Here is a 15,216-nt window from a genome sequence, read left to right as displayed (position 1 = left end):
TCCCCTGCGGAGGGGCTCAAACACCGGTATGGGGGTGAGGAGTGCAAGGGAGCCTCGTGCCAGGGACAGGAGGGGTGACAGGGACCTGCTCGGGGTGTCCTCAGCACCCCACGGCAGCCTGAGCCCTCTGGGGGGACAATGTGGACAGAGGGGAGGAGGAGGAGGAGAAGGAGAAGGAGAAGGAGAAGGAGAAGGAGAAGGAGAAGGAGAAGGAGAAGGAGAAAAAGAGAAGGAGAAGGAGAAGGAGAAAGAAGGAGAAAGAAGGAGGAGGGGAGGGAATTTGGGAAGTTTTCTGCAATGGGATCAGAGGGATCCCCTGGAGTGGGATCAGAGGGATTCCCTGCAATGGGATCAGAGGGATTTCCTGCAATGGGATCAGGGAGATCCAGTCCCTCTCTGGGCATCACTCAGCGTTGGCAGCAGAGCAGTGCAGAGGCGGGCAGGGCATGGGGGCGGCTCAGACCGGGAGCACCGGGAGGGGAGGAACCGAGCCCTGAGCTGCCCTGGAGGTGCCAGCACATCCCTGCTGCCGCTTCCCTTCCCGGGACGCCGAGAGTTTCCCAGAGTGAGCAAACCCCGGCAGGATCAGCCTCGCCCAAGCCTCGGGGGAGATGAGGAAACGCCGCGGCTGAGGCACCACATCCCCCGAGCTGCTGCTGCATCCCGGGGTTCCCAAAACCAGCCCCGGACCAGTCTGTCACTGCACACCGGGACAAACCCTGGCAGAGAGGGAGCTGCTGTCCCCTGGGCTGCCCACCATCACTGTCACACTCAGGACACACCGCTGGGGACGCTCTCTGCGTCCGGAGCTGTCAGTGGGTTTAAGCGCCTGTCCTGGTTTTACATGGGAGTAATAAAATGGTTATAAAATAGCAATATAATTAGAGTAATAAAAATTTGGACAATTCGGGTTAGGACAATATGAGACAATAAAGACAAAGAGTTACAGACAGTCCAGGTACCTCTTTCTGGGCAGTATAAGCCCAAAAAAGGACACCCATTAACAAAGGATTAACCCTTAAAAGCAACAGCCTGTTGCATATTTATGAACTATAATTATTTTGAACGATAACTACAAAAATCCCGTTTCCCTTCCCAGGAGGTCTCACACTGCCAGTGCTTTGATATTCATCGTCCCCAGGTTGTCACCAGCCTCCTCTTCCTCGGAATTCCCCTTCCCAGACTTGTCTCCTTCCATAGAGGAAAAGACCAGAAGATGCAGCTGGCGCGGGGCGGGGACCGCAGCTGGCACTGGCTCATTCCCTTCCCTTCCCTTCCCTTCCCTTCCCTTCCCTTCCCTTCCCTTCCCTTCCCTTCCCTTCCCTTCCCTTCCCTTCCCTTCCCTTTCTCTCCTCTGTCCATCACCACTGCCACTGTCACCGGACACAGCTACCCCACATGGGACCCGTGGTGGGTTTGGGTCCAGGATTTGCAATCCAGACAATTTGTCCTCATTTCTGTCCCTCTTGTTGCTGCCAGAGGGGACAATGAGCCCGGGCCAGCAGGGCTGGAGAGGTCACCCTCACCAGGAGGAGGTCAGGCCAGCACTGCAGCTCGGGAATGTGCACTGGGAACTGCCCCAAGGAGCCCGGAGTTCTCCATCCCCCGGGAAAGGGGAGAGGGGCTCTGTGAAAAACACCAAACACTTGGTTTTAGAATTTTAAAATTTTAATAGTAATAAAAAGATTATTAAAATAGTAATATAATTAGAGTAAGAAAAATTTGGACAATTTGGGTTAGGACAATATGAGACAATAAGAACAAAGAGTTACGGACATTCCGGGTACCTTTTCTGGGCAAAATAAGCCTGAGAAAGGACTCACGTTAACAGAGGATTAACCCTTAAAAGCAACAGCCCGTTGCATATTCATACACCTCATACATTATTCATAAATTCCATTCAAACGCAGAATTCTGTCTGGTTAGTGTCAACTTCTTCCTCTGGATCCTAACAGCGTCTTCAGGGCTGAGCGAGACAGGAAAACACGATAACAGCAATAAATTCTTTTTCTCTGAAAGATTTAGGCACCCTGTGGCTGCTATCACAGTGCAACTCCTCTCTTAAAAAATATCTTACGTAGCATATGTAAGATATCTGCATATGCAGATGTATATATAAGATATATAAGTTATCTATTATTGATACATATTATAATAATATACCTATACATATATTAGGCTCATATATCTATATATATAGATAGATATAATATATCTATCTATATATAGACTCAGCTTATATTATCTGCAGTCTATTATATTATCTGCATCTAGATATCTATTTTAACATTATGTTATAGCCTAAAACTGCATTGCTTAGTAACTGCATGATGTTATAACCCAAAACTATATTTAACACACTACTTAAGAAAATTAATACAGCATCACTTTCTAACATAACACATATAATATTCATTTTAACATTTGCAAAAAGCCAATCATAAAATACACATTTTTCACAGGCTCCCAGCCCACAGTGATGCTCTCCCGATTTCCTCTGCCCTTCCAACCAGCCCAGCCTGGCCACAGAGCCCACGGCCCATTTGCCACCAGACCAGACTGGAGCCACCAGTCACCCTGGGCCAGCAGAGCCACCCTGGGGACAGCAGAGCCACCCTGGGGCAGGGCTGGAGGAACCGTCCCAGTCTCCGCCAAGGGATGTGACCCTCGCTCACATCCCGTCCCAGCTGCGCCCCATTCCTGCAGCCTTTTTCTAGTGGTTCTCCAGCCGTTCTCCAGCTGTTCTCCAGCTGTTCTCCAGCGGTTTTCCAGCGGTTCTCCAGCTGTTCTCCAGCCAGGCCGCCCCGAGGGGCCGGGAGGGGCTCGGTGTCCTCCTGGGTGTCCCGAGGTGCCGATGGTGCCCGTGGGGGGGGGCAGCGCCAGCCCGGGGTCCCTCCCGAGCTGCTCCATCCATCCCGGCGGAGGGAGGAGCCTCCGCATCCCCGAGCGGTGACACCGAGCCCGGCGGCGACAGCGACAGCACAGCGGGGACAGGGACAGCGCAGCGGGGACGCGGACAGGGAAGGGTCCGGAGGGACACGGGACAGGACAAGGCAGAGGGAGGTGCGGGGCACACCCCGAGCCCCGGGCCGTGAAGGAGCAGCCGGGCTGTCCCCAGACCCTCCTCGGGGACAGAGCCGGGACCCCGCTGCCTCAGCCATGGGGGGACCCTGGCAGCCGCCCCGGCCCCGCTCGCTGCTGCTGCTGCTCCTGCCTGCGCTCCAGGTGAGGGACCCTGAGGACAGGGTGGGGGGCACCGGGGGTCCCCCATGCCAGACACCTGTGGGGATGGGAGCAGTGAGGGGTCCTCCTGCCCAGGGTGGGGGTTCCCATCCCATTATCCCATCCCATCCCATCCCATGGATCCCATCCCACCCCATCCCATGGATCCCATCCCATCCCATCCCATCCCATCCCATCCCATCCCATCCCATCCCCCTCTCTCATGCTCCAGACCTGGGGGATGCCCTGCCAGACCCCTTGGGGACTTTCCCTCAGCTCCTGGGGACAATGTGGTGACAAAGGTGATGCTGGGACCCAGGGCAGAGGTCCTGAGGGTTCAGGTCCCAGGGATGATCCCTTGGGAATGGATCCTCCACCCCACACCATACAGAGCACCTCCAGCACTGGGGTTGGGTGCAGGGGGTGCAGGGGACAGGGACAGCCATGGGTGACCCCCAGGACAGGGATATGGGCATGGCTGGCACCAAATCCCTGCGGGAATGGGGGCACTGGGGCAGTTGTGCTGCCAGAGGGAGAGAAACAGCTCTGGGGTGGTCAGGCTGTGCTGGAGAAAGGGGAGGGAGGGGAAAGGGGAGGGGAAGGGAAAGGGAAAAAGGGGGATAAGGGGGAAAAGGGGGGGAAATGGGAAAAAGAAAAAAGAGAAAAAAGAGAAAGAAGGGAAAAGGAAAAAAGGGAAAGGGAAAGGGAAAAAGGGGAAAATGAAAAAGGGAAAAGGAAAAAACTGAAAAGGAAAAAAGAGAAAAGGAAGAAAGAGAAAAGAAAAATAGAAAAGGAAAAAAGAGAAAAGGAAAAAGGGGAAAGGAAAAGGAAAAGGGAAAAAGAAAAAAGAGAAAAGGAAAAAGGGAAAGGGAAAAAAGGGTAAACAAAAAAGGGAAAAGGAAAAAAGCAAAAGGGAAAAAAGAGAAAAAAGGGGGGAAAGGGAACAAAGGGGGGAAAATGGAAAACGAAAAAAGGGAAAGGGAAAAAAGGGAAAAGGAAAGGGAAAAGAGAGGGAAAAGGGGGGAAAAGGGGGAAAAGGGAAAAAGGGGAAAAGGAGGGAAAAGGGAAAAAAGAGGAAAAAGGGAAAAAAGGGAAAAGAGAGAAAAGGAGAAAAGGAAAAAAGGAAAAAAGGAAAAAAGGAAAAAAGGAAAAAAGGGAATGGGAAAAGGAAAAGGAAAAGGGAAAGGGGAAGGGGGAAGGAGAAGGGAAGCTGGGCTGTGGGAGCACTGGAGGCTCACAGGGTATTAGAGACTGATGGCATCAGGCTCCTTCCAGTGGGGAAACTGAGGCACAGCAGGAATTCCCTGCCCTGCAGGGAGCTCGGAACGGAGCCCTGCACATTCCCTGTTCCTGTCTAGCATCCTGGCCCTGCTGCCATAAATAACAAACCAAACCCAGCAGCTCTGCAGCCAAAGAGGGGTGAGAGAAACCCCCCTGCCCCATCCATGCCCCCATCACTGGCAGGATGGAGGAGGAGCAGAATTCCTGGGCCTTCCCAGTGCTGTGCCCAGAGCCATTCCCAAAATGCCTTTTCCAGGCTGAAATTCCCTTGAAATCTTGTGTTCAGCAGGAAAAGGACACAAAATCTCCTGGGGGAGGTGAGAGGACCCTGAAGAGGGGCTGCTTGGCCAGGACAGGGCAGGGCTCAGCCAGGGGATGCTCCAAGGTCCCACATTCCCTGTGTTGGGAAGCTCAGGGATCCGCCCTCATCCCTCTGTTCCTGCAGCTCCTACACCTCTGGCCCCTCACTGGAACAATCAGCAACACAAACCCAGGTCTGGGCATCAGATCCATGTCCCAGACAGACCTGGACCTGCTGGGATGCTCGGGAATGGGCAGGGATGTGGGAATGGGCATGGAGAGATACATAGGAATGGGCACTGACACCTGGGAATGGGCAGAGATGTGTGGGGATGGGCATGGAGGAATATATGGGGATGGGCATGGACACTTGGGAATAGGCAGGCATGTGGGAATGGGCATGGAGGGATGCTTGGGAATGGGCAGGGACACCTAGGAACAGGCACAGACATTTGGAAATGGGCAGGGATACATGGGAATGGGCACAGACATTTGGGAATGGGCAGAGATGTGTGGGAATGGGCAGGGATGTGGGAATGGGCATGGAAGGATGATTGGGAATTGGCATGGATATGTGGGAATGGGCACAAACACTTGGGAATGGGCATGGAGGGATGTTTGGGGATGAGCACAGACGCCTGGGAATGGACAGAGATGTGGGAATGGGCATGGGCACTTGGGAATGGGCAGAGATGTCTGGGAGTGGGCACAAACAAACACTTGGGAATGGGCACAAAAACTTGGGAATGGGCACAGACACTTGGGAAGGGGCAGGGAATGGGCACAAAAACTTGGGGATGAGCAGGAATGTGTGGGAACGAGCATAGACATTTGGGAATAGGCAGGGAATGGGCACAGATAGTTGGGAATGGGCACAGACACTTGGGACTGGGCACGGATACCCAGCAATGAGCAGGCAGAGTTCCTGGCGTGTCCCAGTTCAGCCTGAGTGTCCCAGTTCTCCAGCTGGGAGCTGAGGAGGCAAATCCCAAATCAGGGATTCCCAGACAATCCAATCCAATCCAATCCCTGCAGCCACCACGTCTCCCACATCTTTGGGATCTGGACATTCTCCCTGGTGCTCCATCAGCTCTGCTGGCAAAGCCCAGGGCTGGGAATGTGGGGTCTGCACTGCCCACATCCCACTGGGATAATGGGAGGTGTCCATGCCACTGGTGGGGGGGGACTGGGATGGGTATGTGGTCCCTTCCAACCCAACTCCACAATTCCATTTCTACAATTCCATGACTCCAATTGCACAATTCCATGGCAGGTGGCGACTGGGATGGATATGTGGTTCCTTCCAGTCCAATTCCATTATTCCATTTCCACAACTCCACTATTCCATTTCTACAATTCCATTACTCCATTTCTACAATTCCATGATTCCATTTCCACAATTCCATGACTCCAATTCGACAATTACATGGCAGGTGGGGACTGGGATGGGTATGTGGTCCCTTCAACCCAAATCCATGATTCCATTTCTACAATTCCACGACTCCATTCCACAATTCCAAGACCCCAATTCCACAATTCCATGGCTCCAATTCCACAATTCCACGGTTCTCCTGCCTGCCCTTTCCCCTCTCCAAGGTGCAGGGGACTCATCCCGACTGCTCCGTCGTGCTCCACTTCCAGCAGCTGGAGGAGGAATGTCTGCAGAGGATCCGGAGCGAGAGCCCCAGCCCGGGGCAGGCAGGGCAGGGTGAGCCTGGATCAGCTCCCTGGGAGCAGGGGGGAATCCTGAGGGGTGCCTGGAGGGTGACCATGGGAGGGGATTGCAGAGCACTCATGGGTTTGGGATTTCCAGGGAAATGAGAACAGCACTAAGGAAAGGCCAAGGAGAATCCCCGGAGAGTGCCAGAAATGCTGTTGGGATGGGATAGAGGGGATTGAGGGGGATTGAGGGGACACAAATAACAGCCAGAACTCAGCCCCGGTGGGTTTAGAGAATCCTGGAGTGGTTGGGACTGGGAGGGACCTCAAAGCCCACCCAGTGCCACCCCTGCCATGGCAGGGACACCTCCCACTGTCCCAGGCTGCTCCAGGCTCTGTCCAGCCTGGCCTTGGGCACTGCCAGGGATCCAGGGGCAGCCACAGCTGCTCTGGGCACCCTGTGCCAGGGCCTGCCCACCCTCCCAGGGAACAATTCCCAATTCCCAGTCTCCCATCCATCCCTGCCCTCTGGCACTGGGAGCCATTCCCTGGGTCCTGTCCCTCCATCCCTTGTCCCCAGTCCCTCTCCAGCTCTCCTGGAGCCCCTTTAGTGCTTGCAAGGGGCTCTGAGCTCTCCCTGGAGCCTCCTCACCCCCACAGGGAGGGATTCATGGAATTTGGCAGTGCTGGGTTGGTCCCTGCCCCTGGCAGACTCCCCTCCATCCCACTGCACCAATGCCAGGCCTGTGGCCACCAGCACCGGGGCCACTCCGTGGTGTCACCACCTCACATCTGCTCCCCTTCCTAATTCAGTAAATTCTACTGCCTGCCAAACATTTTTTGAGCAGCTCAGTTTTCCCATATCTGAGGTTTTAAATGAATTAACTGGTTGAAAAACCAATTTTCAAGTGCTGCTTTTGGACATCCTTTTTTTTAAATTGCATCTCAGTTTCCATCCAAAAGTGGAATGGCCCAAATCCCAGGCAAAAAATGTCACCTGGAGAATAAGGAATGCATAATTCCAGGAGTTTCATCTCATAGCAGTGGAAAAATTAAGCACTAAATGCATATGAAGGTGCATAATTGCTTGAGTAACTCTGCAGAGATGTCATTTATCCTTCAGCTTAGCAGGGAAAAGCCAAATTGATTGGAAAAGGTCCATTTTGCAACCTGAACTGTGCCTGCCAAGGGGGAGGAACCTCACTGCAGGAAAATATCCGAGATGTGGGAATGCATATTAAATATCTGGATTTTGTCTTGGGGCTTCTGCTGTCCCTGTCCACCTGAGCTGCATCCATCCCTTTCCCTGCTTGCACCAGCGTGGGGAGCCTGACTCCAGGACAAGCTCAGATCCCATCAATGGGGAGGGAGGGCCCTGGAATCTCCTTATTCCTTATTCCTTATTCCTTATTCCTCATTCCTCATTCCTCATTCCTTATTCCTCATTCCTCATTCCTTATTCCCTATTCCTTATTCCTTATTCCCAGTCTCCCATCCATCCCTGCCCTCTGGCACTGGGAGCCATTCCCTGTGTCCTGTCCCTCCATCCCTGTCCCCAGTCCCTCTCCAGCTCTCCTGGAGCCCCTTCAGGCCCTGCAAGGGGCTCTGAGCTCTCCCTGGAGCTTCTCCTCTCCAGGTGAGCACCCCCAGCTCCCCCAGCCTTTCCTCTTCCATCTCTTCCATTCCTTGCACCATATCCATGGTATCCTCTGGACTATGGGGGCTACAAATTCCAGAGGAGGACCTGGAGAGGCTGCAAAGGCTCCTCTGGATCCAGGCTGGGAGAGCTGGGGGTGCTCACCTGGAGAGGAGAAGCTCCAGGGAGAGCTCAGAGCCCCTTGCAGGGCCTGAAGGGGCTCCAGGAGAGCTGGAGAGGGACTGGGGACAAGGGATGGAGGGACAGGACACAGGGAATGGCTCCCAGTGCCAGAGGGCAGGGCTGGATGGGAGACTGGGAATTGGGAATTGTTCCCTGGGAGGGTGGGCAGGCCCTGGCACAGGGTGCCCAGAGCAGCTGGTGGGACGGTGTTCACAGAGGTCTGAGGATGAGGGAAGAGACGAGGATCTGACTCCGTGTTTCAGAAGGCTGACTTATTATTTTATTATATATATTACATTAAAACTATACTAAAAGAATAGAAGAAAGGATTTCCTCAGAAGGCTAGCTAAGGATAGAATAGGAAAGAATTAATAACAAAGGCTCTGTCTCAGACTCTCTGGCCAAGCCAGCTGGGCTGTGATTGGCCGTTAATTAGAAACAATCATATGAGACCAATCACAGGGAAGGGAAGGGAAGGGAAGGGAAGGGAAGGGAAAAGGGGAAAAAAGTGGAAAAGGGGGAAAAGAGGAAAAAAGAGGGGAAAGGGGAAAAGGGGGGTAAAGAGAAAAAGGGAAAAGGAAAAAGGGGAAGGGAAAGGGAAAGGGAAGCTGGGCTGAGGGAGCACTGGAGGCTTGCAGGGTTTTATAGACTGATGGCATCAGGCCACTTCCAGCGGGGAAACTGAGGCACAGCAGGAGTTGCCTGCCCTGGTGTCCTCTCCCTCCCCAGGCTGCCCCACCGAGTGGGACGGGCTCAGCTGCTGGCCAGCCCTGCCTCTGGGCCAGTCCCGAGCTGTCGCCTGCCCCGAGATCCTGAGCGTCTTCAAGAAGTCCAAAGGTTTGAATCCAGCAGGGATCGCTCATCCCACGGCCCCACCCGCCCCGTCAGGGCCCCCAGAGCTACCCCAGCCCTTCCCTCTGACCCCACAGCTCCTGCCTGTCCCAAAATGTCCTCGGTGGAAACTGCAGCCCCAGCAGGGACAGAAAAACAGAAATTTGGGGACCCAAATCCTTCCATCCCTATGTGGGTGCAGCTCTTGGGGACCTCATCCTCCATCCTGGTGGCACCAGGACAGTCCCCTCACTGCCGTCCTTTCCCATCCCAGGGCTCCCGAGCTCCCACTGGAACGTTCCAGCACTTCCTCAGACAGGAGTAATTCAGGAAATGTTGGGAAATGTTTGCTTTGGGGTAGGAACAGCTCAGGAGAGGCTCGACGGAGCCCTCACAGGATGACTGAGCACTTTTACAGCCCTAATTCCCAATTCCCTTCCCCTGGAGGGATCTGTGCCTGTTTTCACACCCTGTCAGAAGTTTTCCTGGCAGCTCCAGGCATGGGGCCATGGGATCCAGAAGGGATGGGATAGCAATGGGATTTGAGAGGGAGGGGTGGGGTTGGGGAGGGATGGGGCAGTGATAGGGTCCAGAAGCAGCAGTGGGATCCAGGAAGGATGGGGCAGCCCACAGGTACCACGCTGCTCTCCCTGTCTGTTCCAGGGCCGCCATTTTGGGGGTGCCATCAGAGGTGACACCCGTGGCTCCCCTGAGGTCCCCCCTTGTCCTGCAGGGCTGATCCAGAGGAACTGCACCGAGTGGGGCTGGAGCCCCCCCAGCCCCCCCTACCACAGCGCCTGCCAGCTGGAGATGCTGGGCAGCAGCAATGACACCGAGGCCAAGGCATGTGGGACACCTGGGGCTGTGGGGATCTGTCCCCATAGCCCCATGGCCCCATTTCCCCTTGGCCACATGTCCCCACATGGCCCCGTGTCCCCATGGCCCCATGGCTCAGTGTCTCCATTGTCCCCATGGCTCAGTGTCCCCATTTCCCAATGTCCCCAAGGCCCCATGACACCATGTCTCCATTTCCTCATGTCCCCATAGCTCTGTGTCCCTATTTCCCTATGTCCCTATGGCCCCATGTCCCCACGCTGCCCCATAGCCCCATGTCCCCATGTCCCCATGTCCCCACACTGCCCCATGTCCCTGTGCCCCCATGTCCCCATTTCCCCATGTCCCTATGGCCCTGTGTCCCCAAACAGCCTCTTTTCCCAATGTCCCCATGCCCCTGTGTCCCCATGTCCCCATGGCTGTGTCCCCATTTCCCCATGTCCCCATGGCCCTGTGTCCCCACACTGCCCCATGGCCCTGTGTCCCCATGTCCCCACACTGCCCACTGGCCAAAGAACCATGGAGATGCTCCTGGGTTATCCCATCGCCCCTGGCTGTCCCTGCCTGTCCCACACCAGCCCTTCCCAGTCCCTGTCCCCTCCCTCCACTGTGCTGTCCCTTGCAGAGAGGCCACTTTGTCACCATGAAGGTGCTCTACACCTGTGGCTACTCCACGTCGCTGGCAGCGCTGCTCCTGGCCATCGGCATCTTCTGCTGCTTCAGGTAGGGCTGGGAGCTGCTCCAGGGCTGGGGGGACACAGGACAAATCCCGGCAGGAACGGCTGCCCCCAGCCTGGCCCCTCCTGGAGCAGCCAGGACCCATCCCTGCCCACAGGGAAACTGGGAATGCAGGAGAGCAATGGCAGCCTTGTCCTTCCCTGGTGGCCCTCTCAGGTTCTGGTTTTGCAGATGTCCCTGCTGCAGGTTTGGGCTCTACAGAGGTTTCTGGGATGTTCCCTTGTCCTTGAGCAGCACCAAGAACAGCACTCTTGTATTTGCTAGGAAATGTCCCAAAAAAGGCAGGAATGATGCCTCTGACTCCATGTTCTCAGAAGGCTAATTTATTACTATATTATATTATATTATATTATATTATATTATATTATATTACTTTATTAATATATACTATTATTTAATATAACAATATTATATTAATATTATTATATTAAATAATATATCTATTATTATACTATATTATACTATACTATACTATACTATACTATACTATACTATACTAAAGAATACAGAAAGGATACTTACTGAATGCTAAAAAGATAATAATGAAAATTTGTGACTCTTTCCAGAGTCCTGACACTGATTGGCCAAAGAGTGAAAACAACTCACAGCAGAATCCAATTAAACAATTACCTGTGGGTAAACAATCTCCAAACACATTCCACATGGGCACAGCACAGGAGAAGCAAATGAGATAAGAATTGTTTTCCTTTTCTCTGAGGCTTCTCAGCTTCCCAGGAGAAGAATCCTGGGTGAAGGGATTTTTTCAGAGGATGTGAATGGCACACAGCACAGCCCTGCCCTTTCTGATTTTAGAGCAGGAAAGCTTCTCCAGGGCTTTGTGACCATCACCAGCAGTGATCCCAGGGAAGGGGACAACAAAGTACCTTCTCTGCCCCTGTTTGGGCCCAGCCCATCTCTCCCTCCTGCAGGAAGCTGCACTGCACCAGGAATTCCATCCACATCCACTTCTTCACCTCCTTCATCCTGCGGGGCACGGCCGTGTTCATCAAGGACAGGGTCCTCTTCTCAGACGAGTCCATCGACCACTGCACAATGTCCACGGTGAATCCCAAACTGCTCCAAACCCCAGCCCTGGAGCACAGCAGGGGCTCCTTGGGAGGGGTCTGGTGGCACCTGGGGGGATTTGTCACTACAGAGAGGACAGAGAGGCTGTGGGATGGAGGAAATTCTGTCCTGGGTGGCCCTAGGGAGGTTCAGCACTTCTGCATTTCCCTCTGTGCACGGAACAAGTTCTGTCCTCAAAACTGCTCTGGCCTCAGGCTGGGTGTCCCCAGTGGGGATGAAGCTCAGCACAGCCCCACCAGCACCAGGTACTGCTCAGATCTGAGGTTTTCAATCAAAACAGGAACCCCTGAGCGAAGACACAGCACTGAGAACACCACAGACACAACCACGGGGTTTTTAAAGATCCAGCCCGTGGTCACCTGCCCGTGGGCCACAGGCAGAGCAGAACCCGGTGCAGGTGATGTGAGGGGCTGGGGCAGAGTCCCTGGGGCTGCACAGGGAGGCCATCACTGAAAGGCCATCGCTGAAAGGCCATCACAGGTGTTCTCAAGAGGGTGGACAGGAAGGTGACAATCCCCTGTGCTGCACCCTGAGCCGTCCCCTCCTCCCCTGGCAGGTGACCTGCAAGGCAGCCATCGCCTTCTTCCAGTACTCAGTGCTGGCCAACTTCTACTGGCTGCTGGTGGAGGGGCTGTACCTGCAGACGCTGCTGCTGCTCACCTTCACCTGCGACAGGAGCTACACCTGGGGCTACGTCCTCATGGGCTGGGGTGAGCCTGGGGACATCCCGGACATCCCTGGGCAGGAACCACCTGGGAATGGCCTGATCCGAGACCCACCTGGCCAGAGTCCAGCATCTCCCCACCCCAACATCTCCTGCATGGCCTTGGTGGGCACCCACCTGCTCCTGCCAGAGCCCAGAGCTGCAGGGGAAGCATGGCCTGGTCAGGGCAGCTCCTTCCTTCTTCCCACACCCACCTGGGGCTGGGAATGCCCATCCCAGGTGCCTCAGGGTGTGGGGACAGGAGGGTGACACAGACACGGCACCACCACTTCCTTCTCCTGGAGAAGGTGGGATGGTTGTCACCTTCCTGCCACATCCAGAACTGAGCTAGACACGTGTTCTGGGGACAAGGGACAGAGGGGTGGCACGGGGGCTTCCCAGAGCACTGGAGGGGCCATCCCAGCCTGTGTCCTATCCTTGCAGGTGTCCCCATGGTCACAGTTGGGGTGTGGGTGCTCACCAGGCTCCAGTATGACAACCACGGGTAAGAGCAGGGGGGGTTGGGTCTTTCTGGTTGTCAAACTGTCCCTTGGCCTCGTCCAGGCCACCCCAGCCACGTGTCCCAGTCCAAGGGCTGGGAAATGAACCTCTGGCATGGGATGGATGCTCAGGAGGGGAGGACTGGGCCAGCCTTCATTTCAATGTTATTTCCGTTTTCTGGTGGGTCCTGTGGCAAGAGGGGTGCAAAGGAGTCAGGGGTCTGGCCAAAGAAATGGCAGGGGGACAGCTGGGCCATGTGGGTCCCCGTGGGTGTCAGAGCCACCTCTGCTGTCCCATAGGTGCTGGGATGACTACTCCAGTGTGTACTGGTGGGTGATCAAGGCTCCCATCCTCCTGGCCATATTTGTGAGTGTGCCCCCTGAGAGTCCCCCCCCAGAGCCAGGGTCCCACACGGCCAGGGGACCCATCCAGGGACTGTGCAGGGCCTGAGACGTGGCCTTCCTCCTCGGGCAGGTGAACTTCCTCATCTTCCTCAACGTCACCAGGATGTTGGCACAGAAGATCCGGTGCCCGGACCTCAGCAGAACCCACAAGCAGCAGTACATGTAAGGGGACAGGGCTGTGCCCATCCTGGGGTCTAGGGCGGGGACAGGGCTGTGCCCACCCTGGGGTCTGGGGTGGGGCAGGGCTGTGCCCACCCTGGGGTCTGGGGTGGGGCAGGGCTGTGCCTACCCTGGGGTGTGGGATGGGGACAGGGCTGTGCCCACCCCGGGGTCCCAGGGCAGAGGGACCTCCCTTGGAGGAGCACAGAGCTCAGCCCTGGAGCCTCCAAGACCTGCCTCTCACACAGAACCTCTCCAAGGTTTTGGGGAGGTCTGAGGGGGCAGCAGGAGCCTCCAGAGCCCTGTCCCTCTCCACAGGAGGCTGACCAAGTCCACGCTGCTGCTCATCCCCCTCTTCGGGGTGCACTACGTGGTGTTCGCGCTCTTCCCCGAGCACGTGGGCGTGGACGCCCGGCTCTACTTTGAGCTGGTGCTGGGCTCCTACCAGGTGAGAAGGGCAGAAAGCCCCATGGCCCCATCCCAAATCACACCAGGACCCTCTGGAACGTGGGGGTTTGGCCTCTTTTGGGGGAGGGTGCCCCCAAACACCTGGGGCAGGGCCTGGAGAACCTGGCACTGATTCTCCAGTGGAAGGAGGTAAAGGTAGGGAGAAGATGAGCACAGAGGGGTCCAACCCCTTTCTCTGGGTGCAAATTGCTCTGCCTGTCCTCTCCAGGGCTTCCTGGTGGCTCTGCTCTACTGTTTCCTCAATGGGGAGGTGAGTGTGTGTCCCCACCCCAACCCCGGGCACCACAGTGGGCACGGGGACACCCCGAGGGTGCCCCAAAGCTGGGGTGGGCAGGGTCAGTTCCCCCTCCCCTTGCACCCCAGTCCCCTCAGTTGGGTGGTGTCTGGCGTCCCTGGGTGCCAGCACTGCCCACACTGGTGCAGGTCCAGGCTGAGATCAGGAGGAACTGGGGAACGTGGCAAAGATCCATGGAGAGCAACGTCTTCAACCTGGCCACCCAGGACTTCACGGCGTGAGCAGGACAGGAGAGGGGCTGATGGAGGAGCAGCTCAGTGGCTGCGGCCACAGAATGACCCAACCACCCTGATTTTGGGGGTTATGGGTCTGACACCCTCAGAGGGAACAACCAGAAAGACCCAAACTCCGCTCTGATTTTGGGGGTGTTGGGAACAAGCAGAAAGACCCAATCCCTTGTGATTTTGGGGGTTCTAGGTTTGACACCCTCAAAGGGAACAACCAGAAAGACCCAACCCTTTCTAATTTTGGAGGTTGTGAGTCTGACAACATCAGAAGATGTTGGCAACAACCAGAAAGACCCAACCCTGCCCCAATTTTGGACGTTCTGGGTCTGACATCCTCAGAGGGAACTACCAGAAAGACCCAATCCCTTCTGATTTTGGGGGTTCTGAGTCTGACAGTCTCAGAGGAAACAACCAGAAAGACCCAAACTCCCCCAATTTTGGAAGTTCTGGGTCTCACACTCTCAAAGGGAACAAGCAGAAAGACCCAAACCCCTCTGATTTTGGGGGTTCTGGGTCTGACACCTTCAAAGGGAACAACCATAAAGACCCAACCCCTTGTGATTTTGGGAGCTCTGAGTCTGATACCCTCAGAAGGTGTTGGGAACAACCAGAAAGACCCAACTCTCCTGATTTTGGGAGTTCTGGGTCTGCCACCCTCAGAGGGTGTTGGGAACAGCCATGGGAGAGGT

The 15,216-nt window shown here is 55.2% G+C and overlaps 1 protein-coding gene across 1 annotated transcript; it reads left to right on the top strand.

Moving 5' to 3' along the window:
* The first annotated feature begins 28 nt into the window (after nucleotides 1–28).
* On the top strand, nucleotides 29–14,558 carry LOC128940116 (vasoactive intestinal polypeptide receptor 1-like). Its single transcript, XM_054281413.1, has 13 exons — nucleotides 29–34; nucleotides 6,400–6,511; nucleotides 9,011–9,118; nucleotides 9,846–9,955; nucleotides 10,572–10,669; nucleotides 11,614–11,746; nucleotides 12,327–12,480; nucleotides 12,918–12,978; nucleotides 13,274–13,340; nucleotides 13,449–13,540; nucleotides 13,856–13,985; nucleotides 14,214–14,255; nucleotides 14,429–14,558. Exons 1-13 carry the CDS (start codon nucleotides 29–31, stop codon nucleotides 14,519–14,521), a joined length of 1,206 nt encoding a protein of 401 aa, XP_054137388.1. The 3' UTR covers nucleotides 14,522–14,558.
* Nucleotides 14,559–15,216: the final 658 nt, after the last annotated feature.

The sequence above is a fragment of the Melozone crissalis genome, unplaced genomic scaffold, assembly GCF_028551555.1.
Source record: "Melozone crissalis strain CALT ecotype California unplaced genomic scaffold, PUWL_Pcris_2 ptg000032l_1, whole genome shotgun sequence".
NCBI classification, from domain to species: domain Eukaryota; kingdom Metazoa; phylum Chordata; class Aves; order Passeriformes; family Passerellidae; genus Melozone; species Melozone crissalis.
This window is presented reverse-complemented; position numbering and strand designations above follow the sequence as displayed.